General features: G+C 38.4%; 1 protein-coding gene and 1 pseudogene across 1 annotated transcript; both read left to right on the top strand.

Moving 5' to 3' along the window:
• Window positions 1–2,282: 2,282 nt before the first annotated feature.
• On the top strand, window positions 2,283–4,239 carry LOC147444084 (uncharacterized). The gene is made up of 7 exons (XM_086527785.1): window positions 2,283–2,429; window positions 2,699–2,732; window positions 2,950–3,023; window positions 3,123–3,180; window positions 3,309–3,329; window positions 3,405–3,441; window positions 3,552–4,239. The coding sequence occupies exons 1-7, from the start codon at window positions 2,283–2,285 to the stop codon at window positions 3,568–3,570; spliced, it is 390 nt and encodes a 129-aa protein (XP_086383911.1). The 3' UTR covers window positions 3,571–4,239.
• Window positions 4,240–9,210: 4,971 nt separating this feature from the next.
• LOC147444085 (uncharacterized) lies at window positions 9,211–10,726 on the top strand (annotated as a pseudogene).
• The last annotated feature ends 6,345 nt before the right edge of the window (window positions 10,727–17,071 follow it).

Genomic DNA, 17,071 nt, shown 5'->3' on the forward strand with positions numbered 1-17,071 from the left:
CCAACAAAGAGTTGAGGCATGTAATGCTTGAGACAAAAAGAAAACTAAAAGAAACAAAGAGAAACATGTGGTGGTTGAAGGTGAGAATTGTGATGCTCTCTGTGAGAGTTCGATCTTTGAAAGAAGCAAATGATGAATTTGCAATTAGGAAAGACGTGCGGCGCTTTTGCAATAATATCCATGAGGCTCATAGACAGGGAAATTTTGGAGGAAAATCAGCTCTATGGAACTTCTTTCAAGATATTGCAAGAAATCTTTTGAGACCCAAAAGGGGGCAAAGATTCACCGAGTCCACGAAGACAATCTTTGAAGTTGTGAAACTATGGGGTGGGCCTCGCTTGCATGATTTCTTGAGTGGAAATCTTGGAGGGCCATCCATCTTCACCACTAAACGCAAAGGCAAAAAAGCAACCAAATTTCAATCAGGTGGAATGCAAAGGATGACACTCTCATAGGATTTTGTGGAAGTAAAGGAGAGAATCATCAATGTTGCTCAAATGACATTATCACTATTGGAGAAGGGTCACAAGGATATGAGAAAATCATCAATGCCTTTCAAAACCATGAGATTGGAAATTATGCTCGTCTTCTCATAGTCAATCCTCTTCATGAGAGCCTTCCCCGTCTTGCGCTAGTTGTGCATTGCACTTGCAATCGCTTTGATAGCATTTTCATCAAGGCTCAATGGAGTCATATTGAAAGACTGTGGAATTCAAGTCTAAAAGACACCATCGGACCTATAATTGGACATGCTTTAGATGGTGATAGCAGACACCGTAGGCTTATGGTTGAGGACTATATGGCAAAGAGTGATCAGCAGTTCTTCATCGATTGGTGTGGATGGAAGCTCAAAAGCAGATTGATTGACGATGATGTATATGGTTTGCATGATCAAGATTTTGTGCATAATGGAAAGAAGCTTATATCTCCACTTGATAGTCCTACTCGTCAACTTGCAATAGGGCGTGTTTGGATTACACTCAACCATGTTGCTATGGTGTATAGTTCTTTCCCAATTGATGAGCATAAGCTACGCGATGGAGATATTCAACAAAATGATCGCCAAAATTGGGGGGGCAGCTGAAAGAATTGCAAGTAGACAGGTTCAAAATTGTATGAGGCAATTGAAAAAGAAAGAGAGAAGCATGCAAGGGACGGAGTCATACTTACAGGTTGTAGGCGACTATATTGACATTTTCTTGTCACCATCTTTGAACTCGCGAGAGTGAATTGTGCTTGCCTCTAAAGTAGTATTCTTCTTCAAGCTTTGGAAATCATGGATTCATCACCATCCCACTTACACCTTGAAGAAAAACTTCATTAGTAAAGAGGCTTACACTGATGTTCAGCTATCATGCCATTTTGTAGTGCTCTTGATAAAGATGTTTCGGGAATTCTATCCAAATATGAAGTGTCCTTTACATCTTACTGGATCAGATGCAACATAATTTTTTTTCAGCAAAATAGGAGGTATGATTGGGCAAGAGAGAGCTTTGGACTTTGGAGACCTTTTGCATAGCATTGGTAGCCTAAACAACATAGCCATGCATGAGTGCAGCTCAAATGGACTTACTTTTGCAAGAGCTCATAAAAAACAGGAACATATTTGGAAAGATTTGAATAAACATGAAGGTGGTCTTCAAGCAGACCTTGGAAACTATGACAGCGTGTCTTCTGATGCAAAGGTAATACATGCATTAAAAGAGGGTCTACATCAAGCTCAAAGCCTATGTGAGTCATTGGGTCTAAAGCCCAAAAAGGTAGACAAGATGAAGTGGTGGTTGGAGCCTTGGGATGATGCAGATTTAACATGGTCGAAATTAGATGGTGAAATGAGTGAAGACGAAATGAGCGATGCTGGTGAACATAATGATTTAGAAGGGCCTACAATTGATGATGATGAGCTGCTACACGAGGATAGTGATGAGAATGATGATATCATAGCTTTGAGTGAGATTCGACATGAGGTGGATGGACTTTTAGATGAAGAAAGTGATCATATACACCAAAACAAAATCAGCCTAGTCGTGGAGGTTGATGGAGAAACTATTTTCAAGTCTACATTAGTAAGCCAGCTTAATGGAAATTCAACATTATCAAAGGATAGGTTGACAAGGGTGAAGCAAGGAGTTTATTTTAGTAACGACTCAAAATCACCATCAGCCAGCAATGTGAACTTGCTTGGAATAGGGTCTGATTGTGCTGTTTATTTTGATGACGATACAAGTGAGCGAGGACAAACTTCAAAGAGGTCTAGAAAAGCCACAGGCAGGAAGAAGATCATGGGCACAATTAACAACACTTGGTATCTTGGGAGGGTACAAAAGATGCAAAAAAAGATAGGAAACAAGTATGTAGACTACAAGCGAGGATTAGATTTGACAACACGACCTCAAGGAACTGAAGTTCAACTTGGTTGGTACCAAAAGGTGAAAGGGACTCGGATGTATATGTATGACCTGACTGATTTGAACATGGTGTCAATCGAGTCCATTATTGCATTGGAAAATTTAACATACAATGCAACAAGTGATAAGTATGAATTGGATTCAAATGACTATAAGCTGTTTAATGATTTTGTGATGGGAGTTGATTGATAATTGTGCATTTCATGTAAGTAATCAAATTATACCTTGTATCTATCTTGTTTGTGGTTGCCAACATGACATAACAAATTTTTTTGATGTTTTTCTTGCAGGCAAGAAACCATAGGACATCCAATGAGGGAAAGGGTGTATTACTTTTGTGTACTTACAAAATATAATAATGTCCTCATAAAGAAGTAGTGGCTACAAGTTATGCATAAGAATGAAATGCCAAGATAGAGTAAGTACTATCATTTTGAATGATCTTTGATTTTCAATGTAGATGATAGTGTACTTTAAATGGTTTTCTAGATAGTGCCATCTAACATAGATGTACATTGGAGTTGTTTTTTTGTGATTGCAGATTATCCATTTTGGATCTTGATTGTCCGAGGGAAACATTTTGTAGAACGACAAGGTTCCAAAAACATGGGCAACGTTTTCTGAACGGCACACATATTTGGCAAGAAGCCATCTGATGTCTAGCAAATAAAGAGTCATATATTGCTATTCTATACTTATGAGAGTATTTTGCAGACTTCAAAAGGAAACTATGGATATAAGTTCTTTTTTCACTCCAAAGACATGTATGAAGGTGATTTTAGTCGTTTCCCATTAGCGACTTGCTTTCACACTATGAATGATGGATATGAACCTCTTAGTGGATGAGATGCTAGGTTATGTGGTCTATATGTGTTTGACATGTTGCTTGGTGAATGCCAGGTTATGGCACATCAACACTTGGTAGATGTTGGATATCTACAAGGATGCAAGAGTGTTTGACTCAATTATGGCAGCGATAACTGGGTGGGAAATTAGGTGTAGACTCTACCTGTTCACTCTTTTTTGACCAGAGGTACATGAAAAATGTTGAAATATATATATATTTTTTTCATAGCTGAGTGTCTCGATAAAAATTACGTCAACTTTGTAACAATTGTGTCCACCTTGCTGGTTCTTCATTAGGTGCAGATTTGAAAGCTGAGCCAAGATGACCTTACCTATGGTTGAGAAATGGCGATCTACAGTCTAGCTTTTGGCAATGTTGAAGGGAAAATATTTTTGATGCAGTATGGTTGAGGCTAGTTCAACACCAGATATTTGGAAAGATAGTTCTTGGACAGTAAGCTCGATTATATTCATCATCTCTTCCAAGAGCAAAAGGAGGGTATTGAACAAGAGATCGTGACGATAGAACTAGTAGGGAGACTGTTTTTGATCAGAATATGTTTTAGGTGTCAATCTGAGCTTGATGAGCATGTATATAAGGTATGCTAGTCTAGAGGATGCACACACAATCTTTGAAAGTTTGCTAACTTGAGATGTGGTTTCATGGTCCGTGATTATCTCTATATATGCTTTGCATGGTTATGACATGAAATGCTTGGAGATTTTTGAGGACATGCAGTTGAATGGCATGCAGCCCAATGAGATTTTTGAGGACATGCAGGTTTTTGAGGACATGCAATTGAATGGAATGCAACCGAATGAGATTATAGTTCCATATGTTCACAAGGCTTGTGCAAGTTTGAAGAGACTAGATCATGGGAACCTTTGGAATAACTATGTCTTTATTCTTGGACTTGAAGATGACCATATAATTGATCCATATGTATGCCATTTGTAGAAGAATGGAAGAAGCCTTTTTAGCCAACTCCCCTACAATCAAGATGATGTTGTATGGAATGCATGAATGGAGCATATGTTGAATGTGAGCACAAAGCACATGCTTTGCATTTGGATGCACAAATGTCACCAAGGTAAAGCATCAGGGTATATTTAAAGCTTAGCTGATGGACATGGACACACATTGGTAGATTTTTGACTAGTTGATATTGCTAAAATTTGTAAATGTGAAGTGGTGTATATGCCCTATCGTTTTTAGTCTTGTTGGTTTAATGTTTTTCTTTATTGGTTGGCTTCATTATGGTTGAGTTTGCCTTGCATATCTGAAGCAATGACAGAAACTCAAGTTTTTAGAGCTTCATAATTGTGTGTATGCTAATGTGTGCATGGGTAGGGTGTCATACACGGTTCTTCCCCCTCTATTGTGTGTTGACGATGTAAATGACGAGGACCTCATAGTAGTTTGTCAATAATATACATGATGAAACTAATGGTCATTATTTATATAGTCGTGTATTTGACTACCATGAGCTTAAAACTAAATTTTTCTTTGTGGATTCATCTAGGCATGATGTTTTGTCATAATAACGGTGATTCTAGTGTACAATTTTCATTTGAAATGTAGTATATTGGTATTGCTTAAATCTTTCCATGTTTAATAGTGTGTATGCTTTGTCGTTTGTATCTTTATTGGTTCACTTTTTGTTCATTTATCTTTATATAATGTTTTTCTTTATGTTAAGCATCATTATTGGTGAGACGCAAGAAAGAAATGGCAAAAATTAGTTTGTAGAGCTTCATATGGGTATTTGCGCACATGTGCATGCACACACACACGTGTGTGTGTGTGTGTGTGTGTGTGTGAGAGAGAGAGAGAGAGAGAGAGAGAGAGAGAGAGAGAGAGAGAGAGAGTATTCATGCTTGGTCTTACACCCTCTATTGGTGGCCACTAATGATGTCATAATATTTTTTTCACTCATGATGGAGTTGATGGTTGTGTTGTCTTGTGGCTAACTACCATGAACTTATAGCTGCACTTTGCTTTATGGGCGAGTTTGGGCTTTTCTGTGGATTCATCTAGGCAAATAGTTAAGACATTAGCACCCATGTAGATTCCAAAGTGTGAATTTTTTTGTCCAAGTTGTGACTCATTGATATTGTAAAATCTTCCATGTTGAGTGGTACATATGTCCTATGATGCTTCAACAAAATTTTCTTGATTTAAAAAAGAGAGATTTTGATCAAATCCAAAAACTTCGAGAGCTAGAATGATGTTACATTTTCACCATATATCTATAAAAAACAAGATGCATAGATTATTTTTGAAGACTCAGTTTGCATAGAGGAAGAGAACCCATGCACTTTTGCATCTCATAACCTTTGTTTCATATTGTAATGCATAGTGATATTCTATTTTAAGAAGGCTTTATCAAAATTTCAAAGTTCAAACCATAAGTTAGCATCTAAAAACAATCCCTTTTGTGTGAAGTATTCAATATGAAATTGAATGGCACTTTAATGTATTACCAAGATCGAAAACTCCTAGTACTTTGATTACGTCAATATCATTGCAATGTGAAGTTTTAAAAATGTCAAAACATCAAATTTCACATGTAGCAAAAACTATTGTGATTGACATTTGATTTTAGTTGCATTTGATTGTACAGGATGGATTTAGAAAAACGCATTCTCTTTATATTTAAATTAACTAGAAGTATATAAAATATAAAAATTGAGCAAAAAATCCACAGGATGGGTATGGTAAATAGGGGAAAAAGTTAAAAGAGGGGTTTTTATACAATCCTACGAACGCACGTTATATATATGAACTACTTAAGGTGTACCCCCCAAGAGACAAGGCCACAAAGGTAGAAGAAGAACGGTTGAAAGATAGGGGATACAAATATCTATCAATCACCAATCCTCTTAATGGTGATGAGTTCTCCAAGTTTCTATTTAGCTAAATGGGATGAACCTGGCATGATTAAGATCACTAGAGATAAGCTCTATTGTTGGACAAGCTCAAAAATCACTTATGAGAGGTAATGAAGTTATTAGTTTCTCATTTGATAATTATGTTTGTGCTATTTTATTTTTCTATATGATGTTTGTGCTATTTCATTTTTCATTTTATTGTAGATGCAACTAGGGTAGGACTTGTGCTCTTACGTACATGGACTCTCATGTGTAATAAGATGGCATATTGGCATCCACTCACTAGAGAGGTGGTGAGATAACAAACTTAGTTTCATAATTCAATTTCCTAACTAAAAACATTATAGCTAAGACATTCATTCTTTGAGTTATTTATTTATGCAGGTACTTGATCTTACCATGTGTCTTTGGTATTGTGTTAGCCATCTTGCGCCACACTATGATAGAGAGGCAGGGGAGAAAATTTTCGAGAGATTGTTTACAGTAGATTGTAGCTACATGATAGATGATGTAGTCTTCCCCATTGAGATTGATGGTGCTATTCTTAGAGACGGGGCAGAGCGGTCTTCTTTATTCTTTCGATAAGACTAGTTCAAAGTATGACACTAGTGAATGTTATAGTATATATGTGTTTGCAATAGGTTTCTAATTTACTTTTTATATGGTCAGGTGGTTGCTGGCAACATTTATTGAGCCTCATGACTAAGTTTTAGACTTGTTTGCAGGATGTTGTGGTTTAGGTTGAGCTTTTGCAGAAGATATGAGGCATTGCATGTGTCTAGAGCTAGATGATGTGCTCTATGAAAGATGTTTTTCCGACATTGCATGTGGACCTGTGAAATGGTGATTGCGGATGCACACTTGGTTGAGGAAACTCTACTCTAACAGTACACATCTTGATGTTTTGATTTATGTTTCTATGTACATGGCAGCCATATGACATTGACATGGCATTTTGGTATACTCCATACCAAAATGCCATGAAAAATTTGGATGTTTCATTTGTGTTTGTTTTGTACATGATGACCACATGATATTCTAACCCATACATTTCATTTGGATATTTCATTTGTGTTTGTTGTGTACATGATGGCCACATGATATTCTAATGACTTTGATTAGAGCTTTCCTATGTAGTTAGATTATGTTGACACTATTGAGAATGTGTTGAATTTTGTGAGATAACACAATCATCAAAGTGATGAAAATAAGAGCTTATGTGAAGGAAATCCCATGTGGGAGCCCAAGAAAGTGTGTACGGTTTTTTTGTATAAAGAGGTATCCATACAAAGGAGACTCTAGCAAAATTTTAAAGACTCACGTTTTATGTACAAGCTCAAAAATACATACAAATGGTGCTTTTTATAAAGTTGCATTGCGCATAAGCATAGACATGCTTCCATATTTCTTAAAATTGTTTGGTAGTTGAAGGATTGTACTATGAGGTTTTGAGTTTTTCCACGACACAATGATACTTAAAGATATCATTAGTGTAAAATCAGGGTTCAAAATCTCAAAAAAACTGTTTCAATTGTAAGCTCGAAATTGAAAGCTCGCAAAAATAAAATCCCCGTCTTCAACAATAATCAATATTGGATCTTTACATTTTTGTTGTCCTTCTGCACCTGTTAAGCCTAGGAATTTTTGGATGTTTTACCTAAATGGAAGTTGGAATGTTAACTTTTGTACTTTTGGGATTCCAAGGGGTGTTCTTGGGAAAGGGCGTTGCCTATTAGTCTTATCGAACTATGTAACTGTCGATCAGTATCTTCTTGGGAATGTGAAAGCTGAAGTTATGGTGGATTTTAGTATGTTGTCAATTTCTGTGTTCTGTTCCAGTTCCAGTTCCATTCTGATTTCTGTGTTTTGTCTATTCTGAATGTCTGTGCCTTAAACACTTGGCGATCACGGTGTATGTGTGATGTAGTATGGACGGATTCAGATTTCTCTTGTGGGAGCAAGTGCTGAAGAGACGGAAGTAGTTACTGAATGAAGGGAGGACGTTCAAAATAGGGCAAGTCTTTATGGGCAGTTATTTGCGCTCTAGAAGAAGACAGTTACATTCACGTTGATGGAGTTGGGCTGATTTTTTGAAAGTCGTCAAAATTAAGATGTTGCCCTAAAAGAAGCAAAAGAGGACACATATCCAGATTGGACAAGAAGATTTGGATGTACCAGAGGATTATCAGAGAGATAGACATAAGGAAGAAGTGGAAGATGAACCAGATTTATTATCACAGATTTTGAGGGTCATCAAGAAGAAATTCCGGGGGATCAGTTCCACGAGGGGGAGTTATGGGAGTCAAGTTCCACTAGGAGCAAGTGCAGGAAGTTGAGTACCACCAGAATCAAGAATCAGATAAGTTTGCAGAATCAGAATTCAAATCAAAATGACTGTTGTTGCAGAGTTTGAAGTCAAATTGTGGAATCTGGAATTAGAACTGTTGCAAATGTGGAAGTCAGAAAGCAGCCAAATTTCAAATCAAAGTTCTAGCGGATAAGTGCCATGGGGAGTCAAAAGAAGAAGAGAAAGAAATGCAAGGTATGCATGAGTCGAAAGCATGAAGTGGAGGATTGCCCATGTGGAGTTGATGAGTGTTCAGAGGGAGATGCATGTAGGAAGTGGTGTATGGTTGATTTGTGTTCAAAAATTCAAAAATTTAGCCGAAGAATGCATAAAGCATTAGTTGATGGGACACAGGTAGCATGGGATAAGTTGGAAGATTTTGAGGATGACTTAGAGAGGGCATATGAGTGGTTGACTAATCATAAAGGAAAGAGGAGGACATCATGTTCCAGTAGGAAGGAGGTGAGAAAATTGCAAGAAGCATGTGAGAGATTGAGGGATGCATATGCGGCTGAGTTCGAAGATGAATTAAGTGATGATGATGACAGATGGGTTGGCTTGGAGACAGACATCCATCATGTGGGGATACCAAAGGTGGAGGAGAAGGAGGTGCAAAAGGAGGTTGGCCAAGAGAGCCTAATACTACCCCTAGATACCCCTACCCTACCACTGGAGTGTGCTCATAGAGTGGAGACAAAATATCCATTGCTGATATTGATGTCGGTGTTGTCACTTGTCAATGAGATTTATTATTCAGAGGAGAAGAAAATCATACATATTGAGGATGTTGTTCATGGAAATCAAAGACCATTTGAAGAGGGGGATAATGTGAGGAATGGACAGGTGGATAGTCGGATGAATGGAGAGGTGATGGATAGAGAGAGGAATGAAGAAGAAGAGGTGATTGATTTATTTTTGGGTTCAATTGAGAATGTATGTAGGATTACAAATGAAGAGTCAAAGCAGGACGAAGTTTCAAAAATCAGATGTACTCAGGAGGAGTTTGCAGCAACAACAATGAACAACTCAGTTTCCGAGGAATTGTCACCACGAAGATCCACTGATGGAAATATGCAGTTAGAAAATCTTGTGAAAATTGTATCCCAACAATGTATACAGCAGTTTCGATCAGAAAATCAATGGATGGTAGCTCAACAAATGCAAGTGGGAAGTTGGAAAGAAGACCATGTGGAGGATCAACAATATCAACATGATAAAAGGCAGCAAGGTAAGGAGGAGCAACATGAGGTCAGGAAACAGAGCCGGGCAGGAACCGTGGTTACCTCTGTCCTACCACAGAAGTGTGTCCATGAAGCACAGGAGGATTATTCCTTTTTGACTGATCAAAGTGTCATGCTCATTGGGAATTCACATACATTTGAAGAGGATAGTTGTTAGCAGCAAATGGAGGATGTGCATGCTAATGCAGATATCATGTCAGAATTTTGTCATTTCAAGTGGACTTCAAAGCAAATGTCAAAAGAGGATGTCAAAAGAGCCAAGCAACAATTGCAGCAACAAGGACTAGAAGATGACAACAACATAACGGAGGGGATTGAGGATGATGATATTCATATTGGAAGTTGGAGGTGGAATTCCATATTGCAGCAGTTTCATATAGATGGATATGAAGAGATATTGAGGGAAAATTTTCAGTTGATAAAGCAAGTCAAATTTTGGAAGATGCCGAATGTGATTCAGACTCAAATTCAGATTTCAATTCAGATTCAGTCTCAATTTTGGATTTGGATTCAACTGCAATTTTGGATGCAAAGACCAATTCAGATGCAAATTTTAATGGAAGCCGTGGAAAGCTTGATGAAGAGGTATGACAATCAGTTTCACAAGGAGGATGACATCAATACTCAGTGGGGATTAACATCATTTGCTTCTTGGATTGGACAAAATCAGAACAAATATGTAGGAGTTGATAGGGCACTGTTGTATAAGGGACATGACGAGGAGTATCCCAAGTGTCAAATTTTGGTTCAGATTCATATTCCGAGTGAGATTCAGATTCAAATTCAGATTCAGATTGGAATTCGGATTCAGGCGGAAATGCAAATGCAAATTCAGATATTAAAAGTTCTTGAAATTTCACAATGGATGTTGCGGAAGGCTAAAGACATTGCAGCAAATGATGAAGTCATCTTTGGAAATGCAGATGGAGCTGAATTTTTTCATGGCAATTGTCAAGCCATTTGTCAATTTGAGAGTCAAGCAGATGATGTAAACGTGGAAGTAGAGGATGTTCAGCAGAATGCAGATTTAATGTCAAAGTATGTTCAACATGTAAAGGGATCTGGGATTCGGAATTCGGATTGCGGACTGGAAGTCGGAATTTGGACTGTCGGATTTGAAGTCTCGAAACTGGAAAGTTGGAGGAATGGAATTGGGAAAAAGGGTACATAGGTATTAATAAGTGGGGGTACTCATTTTAAGGCAAAAAACTCGCTTAGTGTTGATGTGACTCACTTAAGGACGAATATTTTTTGGACGAATCTTGAATGGCGTGCCCGAATCGAGGTGAAAATTCATAATTATAAGATTAAGGTGGTGAGAAGTGTTGGAGATCATATCCATGTGTGCGAACGTCGCAGTTCACTGACTGTTTTAAGGAGAAGACGGGCGAAATGTTTTTTGAAAATATTAAGGAAAAGCTGATGGCGGGGATGACAGGTCTCTTAGTAGCTGATTTGGATGCGGATATTCTGAAGCAGGAAGTGCTGGAGTATACACAAGAGATGTGGAATAAAGCTACTAGGCTTTGGAGGGAGCACATCGAGGTGTCGACGGCTGACAGATTCAAAAATTAGTTTCAGCTAGCTGGAAAAGAGAGCATTAGGAGGGAGAATGAGGAATTAAAGGTGGAGAATGAGAAATTAGTGGTAGAGATGCAAGAGTTGAAGAAAAAAAGTAAGGAGATTGAAGTGAATGCAGGGGGTTTGAGTAAGTGGACGGCGGAGCTGAGCAGTGATGTTTTGGGACCAGATCGGATTGTAGCAGGAGGAGTGGAATCGGAAGTGGAAAAGCAGGCGGATTCGAATGTTGCAGTAGAAAAGGCAGATGCAGAAGGGGATGCTGGGGAGCAGGTTGTTTGATCAAGGGATTGTGGGTCCAGGTCAGCCTATGGCTCTAGCCACTGGGCTGTGCCAGGTGTTAAGCCTAGGAATTTTTGGATGTTTTACCTTAGTGGAAGTTGGAATGTTAAATTTTGTACTTTTGGGATTCCAAGGGGTGTTCTTGGGAAAGGGTGTTGCCTATTAGTCTTATCGAACTATGTAACTGTCGATCAGTATCTTCTTGGGAATGTGAAAGTGGAAGTTATGGTGGATTTTAGTCTGTTGTCAGTTTCTGCGTTCTGTTCCAGTTCCAGTTCCATTCTGATTTCTTTGTTTTGTCTATTCTGAATGTCTGTGCCTTAAACATCACCACTTGCCTCTTCACCTGCAACTTTAATTGTAATTGCATCTTAACTTCAGTTTTAGTTTGCTCCAGCATTATAGTATCACTCTTAGTGCGCAGTTGTTCAGGTTGATGATGTTTCTATTGCTCCAATTGCTTCTACAATTCCTTATACTGATGCTTCAGTTGATCATACTTCCTTTGCAATACAAAATTCTCCTCCTTTGCTTCTTCCTCTATGTCAATACTTACTTCCATCTCAGCTGCAACCTCATCCATTGTATGCTCTTCAATGTTCTTAGCCAACAATTCCATGACAGTGTTCAATAATGCCTCCCCAAAATGCAGATGCTCTACCTCTTTCTCCTCTCATGTGATTGGAAATGTATCTTCAATTAATTGATCTTGAACTTCTTGATCTGCATCATCTAAAGTTGAGAAAAGAGGAACAATATAGAAGCATTGGTGATGATAGACATGGTAGCATATGTGAACGCAAAAATTGACACAATGAAAAAGCAGAGATAATGAAGCAATGGTCAAGGCCAATTATTTGTTTAATATGCATATCAACTTTAATGGTGCCCTTAGAAAAGCACAAAAGTGTGTTCCTTGGCACATGCCCCCAAGATGAGAACTTCATGGATGTATCATAGAGAAACTTTAATAATGCCCTTAAAATACAAAATTAATATTGATTGAGCCATTCTACTATAGTGATTGCATTGAAATCAAAACGACACGTACTCTCGTTGGTTTCATTAAAATTCTTCATTGCTTCCAAGGAGGATGCAATTACTAGATCATCATCCAATTTGGCACACTTGATAGTTCCCACTTTGTCACTCATCAATTCTCCTTTTGAATAGTAGCTTCTTTCATGGTTCTTGCATTGAATGTGGCTACAAATGTTTTTGGCAAACATGTATAGGCTACAATTTTTCATTTGCAAGAGCTAAATCCATAAGGCTCACCACATTCATGACACCATATCCTTACAACTCCATGCCCTTTATAATTTTCTATTTTCAACTCAAAGTGGTCATCCCTAGGCACTATAATGTTGCTTAGCTTAAGATGTATCCTTTTTCACTCTTCTTTCTACACATCAATAATATTGTAAGGACACAGGTCTGTGGGCAAGGCCACCGGCAGGGCCAGTAGATAGTGCGTATGCTAGGGGGAGGCTATAAGATGGCACGGTTGGGTGGAGAATAGCACACAACATTACTCTTGACTTTCATTGATATTCGAGCTATTCTTCGAAAAGGGGAAAATTGGGTTGCATGTTCATGCGACACGCATCTCCTCTCCCACGATCTGCAGGCAGGAAAGACGCTGCCCCTGCAATGCAACAAAAAGAAGATGGGCACAAAGTGTGCATGCAACGCCCATCTCCTCTCCCATGATCTGCATGCATGGAAGATGTAGCGGACAACGATCACAGCTGCCAACCTACACCTTCCACAATGCACGACCAAGGTGGGTGACCAAGAATATCACTTCACATTCAAAACCCTTTGGTTCAGGTTGGTGATGAACCTACTGTTCCCCCTTATACTTCAAGTGTATAAAATGATCTTTCAGTTCAGTGAACTTCTTTTGCAACAACACATTTTCTTCCTTAGCCTCTTCTTCATAAAAGGCCTGGTATGGCTTACTAAACACATTAGCAGGTTTAGATTCAGGTTCAAGTTCAAGGTCAGGTTCAGGTTTCTCTTCAAAAAGATTGAAGAAAGATTCAAGGTAGGATGAAAACTTTGCAACCATTAGACACTGCTTCTTGAACATATACAATGTCTCTGCATGTAGATGAAACACTGGGAGACCTGTTTTAGGCTCTATATGCCAAAACCATTGATTTTCCTAAAAAATTTGATTCAGAAAACACCAAAACTAATCTTCTTCTTCATCAAACTGATCTGATTCAAGGCTTAAAAATAAGAAGTTGAACTCTCCTTCACACATAAAAAGCACCACCAAGATGGCTTGCTCACATCTCCTTTCAAAAGCGTAAATAAATCAACTTTGTAGTTGCAAATCTCTCCAATCAGTGAGATCTCCCTAAAATTGAAATTTTTTGACTTTTGTTCCCAGAAAAACTTCCCTTAATTCATCGAGCATGAAGACATAAAACCAATGAGATATAAGAATGTCAACATTATCTTCTCCATCATCAACATCACATAGAAATGTAGAACCATCTTCAAGAAAACCCACTTCACCATCATCAAGAACTTGCTTGCATCTCGGGGGGTTCATTGTTCAGTACTCCCTATATAACGTGCATTCACGGCGTATTTAAAACACCCCTCTTTTAACATGTCTAAATAAATAAAATGACCCCTTATTTGACAAAAATTTTCCAAAATTGAATATAAAAACTCCTTATTTTAATGTATCTTTGTCAAATTGACTAAAAATTTTGCATTTTAAAATCCCTCCTTTCGAACTTGCATTATACATTAACATGATTAATAGTGCACCCCTCGAGGCTTTCATAATCATTAGCCAAAACCACATTCTCAACATCAACAAAACCATTTCCAACAGGAACTTGGTATAAATTATCAAGAATTCATCAGTAAACTAAACTTCCTTGGAAAAAAATGGACTTTCAATCTCCTTGACTGAATTTGTAAAAGCTCCAACATCATGAAGATCACTGATGACAAGATCATCATTCAAGACACCTTCTGTAACATCAAGGTTTGAAGAAGAATCCATATTCATGATTTGAGCAAGTTGAAGATTCCAATCCTCAATTTGATTATAATAACTTGGTAAAGAGCATCATAAACTTCATAACAGAAAGAAATATGCAAGTCAAATTCAACTTGAATGTGAGAAATCTCCACCATCAATGATGCCTTGTCTTCTTGAAGTTGACTGATTTTGGAAACAACATCATTTTCCACAACCATATTTGAATACCTGTCATTCTCCAACTCCAAAGAAAGCTTATGGATCATCTCCGCTTGAGAAATAACAAGACTTTGTAGTTCAACAAATTCAGGTACATAACTTCTTTGAGAATCAGTAATCTCAGGATCAGGGACCTAAATTGTGGAACTCAGTAAATCAGGAACCTTCAGCATTAAAACTTGTAATTTAGGGACTTGAAATTCAAGATCCTTGACTTCACAACCTGAATAAATCATATCCATTTCTTGAAATTGTCTTTTAGTCTTCAAGGCTCCAAAAAACACTTCTCCATCGACACAACCCTCACTATCACTTGCGGGATACTCCTCATCAAGATACATCAAAAACTCATTCATCACATCATCCTCATCATCAATACACATTATCTCTTATCTATCTTCATCTCTTCCACTTCGATCAATAAACTGAAAGTTGATCTCTATCTGAATTTCATCCTCTTCAAGATTGATGGCCAAGGTTCGTATATGGGTTTGTATGGGATATTGGTGGCTTATCTTGCTCACCTCCACTTGGATTCTTCCCTTGTTCTCAATCACCGAATCTTGTTTTGGGTAACTCGCCTTCTCTTCCTGCAAAGAGGTGAGTCTCTTTGATGTGAAGTTTGGGGATAGCTGGCAGACCTCTTGGCTCCTTTGGCTCATTAGCTACTCCTGGCTTCCTCCTTCTTCCTTCATCATCTTTTGGACTCCCTTGCATTGAACAACATATCCTTCTTGAATCAATTTCTTCTCTTCAATAATTTGAGTATCTACAAATTTGATCCCATATTCAAGAACATCAAGATCAGGTTGAAAAACTTCAGGTGCTGAAAAATCAGATTCAGGCTTTGAAACTTCAGGTTTTGAAACTGCAGGTGCCTGAAAAATGGTTGGTAACTGAAAACTGTTAACTTGAATTTGTTCTATGTTAGAACCAGTACTAGGTTGATAAAAAGACAATTGGACATCAGTATCACTAATGTAATCATCAAATTCCTCTTCATAGCGCTTTGAAATACATTCACACACTTCTTGCAACCTTGATATTTGTAGAGCACGAATTTATCTTCTTACCAAATTTACTATTATGCAAGTTGTGTGCATCATCAAGAAAATCAAAAACCAATCTAGATCCTCTTGAGCATCATACATGTCTTGATGACAGATGCAGCTTGAAAACTCTGCATAATTTGATACAACTCCCTCCACAACTTTGGCATGAAATACTGGACACAAATGTTGGAATTAGGGTTGCAGAGAAACGCACACAGTTTGGAGAAGACGAAGGAAGCTCAAGGCACACAATAGAGAGTATGTTACTTAGTGTGCAATGGAAACATAGATAGCCCGAGTGATGGGCGTATATACAATGCTCGGGGGAAAAAACCTCCTAAAGAGGGAAAAATGCCCTGCGGTCCTAGTGTGTTCACACACATCACTACCACATGTATATGGTAATGAATCCCCCTTGGAGTGATGCGGTGAACGAGAGTTGGCACATGAGTAAAGGGAAGTGCCATGCCCCGAGGACATGATCAGTCCACAAAGGAAAGTAAGCCCAAAGATTTGCAAAAATCTTCAAGCTTCTCACGAGACAATGCCTTTGTGAAAATATCTGCAAGGTTGTCCTGTGTTGGCACATAAGCCAAGCTAATCGCTCCTGCTGAGAGCCTCTCCTTGACATAGTGGTAATGCACCTCAATGTGCTTTGTGCAAGCATGAAAAACTGGGTTCCTCGCAACTGCCAATGCGCTCTGATTGTCAGTGTAGATAGTGTTGGCAGTGTCCTGTCCAACATCCAAATCAGCCATAAGGCGTTTGAGCCATACACACTCAACCGTAGCTGTGAGGACTGCACTGTACTTAGCTTCACAACTCGAAGTGGCCAAGTAGGTTGCTTCTTGCTCAACCATGATATACATGAACTGCCAAGCATGAAACAAAAACCACTTGTGGACACTCGCGTGTCAAAACAACCAGCCCAATCTGAGTTCGAAAAAGCATGTAAATATGGCGGCAATCATCCCCCCTTGGGATAAAACAAGCCAAGATGTAAAGTGCCACTAAGGTAGTGGAAAATCCTCTTGATAGCCTACCAATGCTTGGACCCTAGGCTATGCATAAATCTGCTGAACTGTGAGACTGCAAACTGAATATCCAGCCTCGTGTTGCATACATAAATGAGGCAGCCAATAGCAATTTGATAAAGAGTGACATCAGCAGGATTGCGAGCATCATGTAGACTCAAA

Source organism: Adiantum capillus-veneris, chromosome 13, assembly GCF_014529385.1.
Source record: "Adiantum capillus-veneris isolate H3 chromosome 13, ASM1452938v2, whole genome shotgun sequence".
In the NCBI taxonomy this organism is placed as follows: Eukaryota; Viridiplantae; Streptophyta; class Polypodiopsida; order Polypodiales; family Pteridaceae; genus Adiantum; species Adiantum capillus-veneris.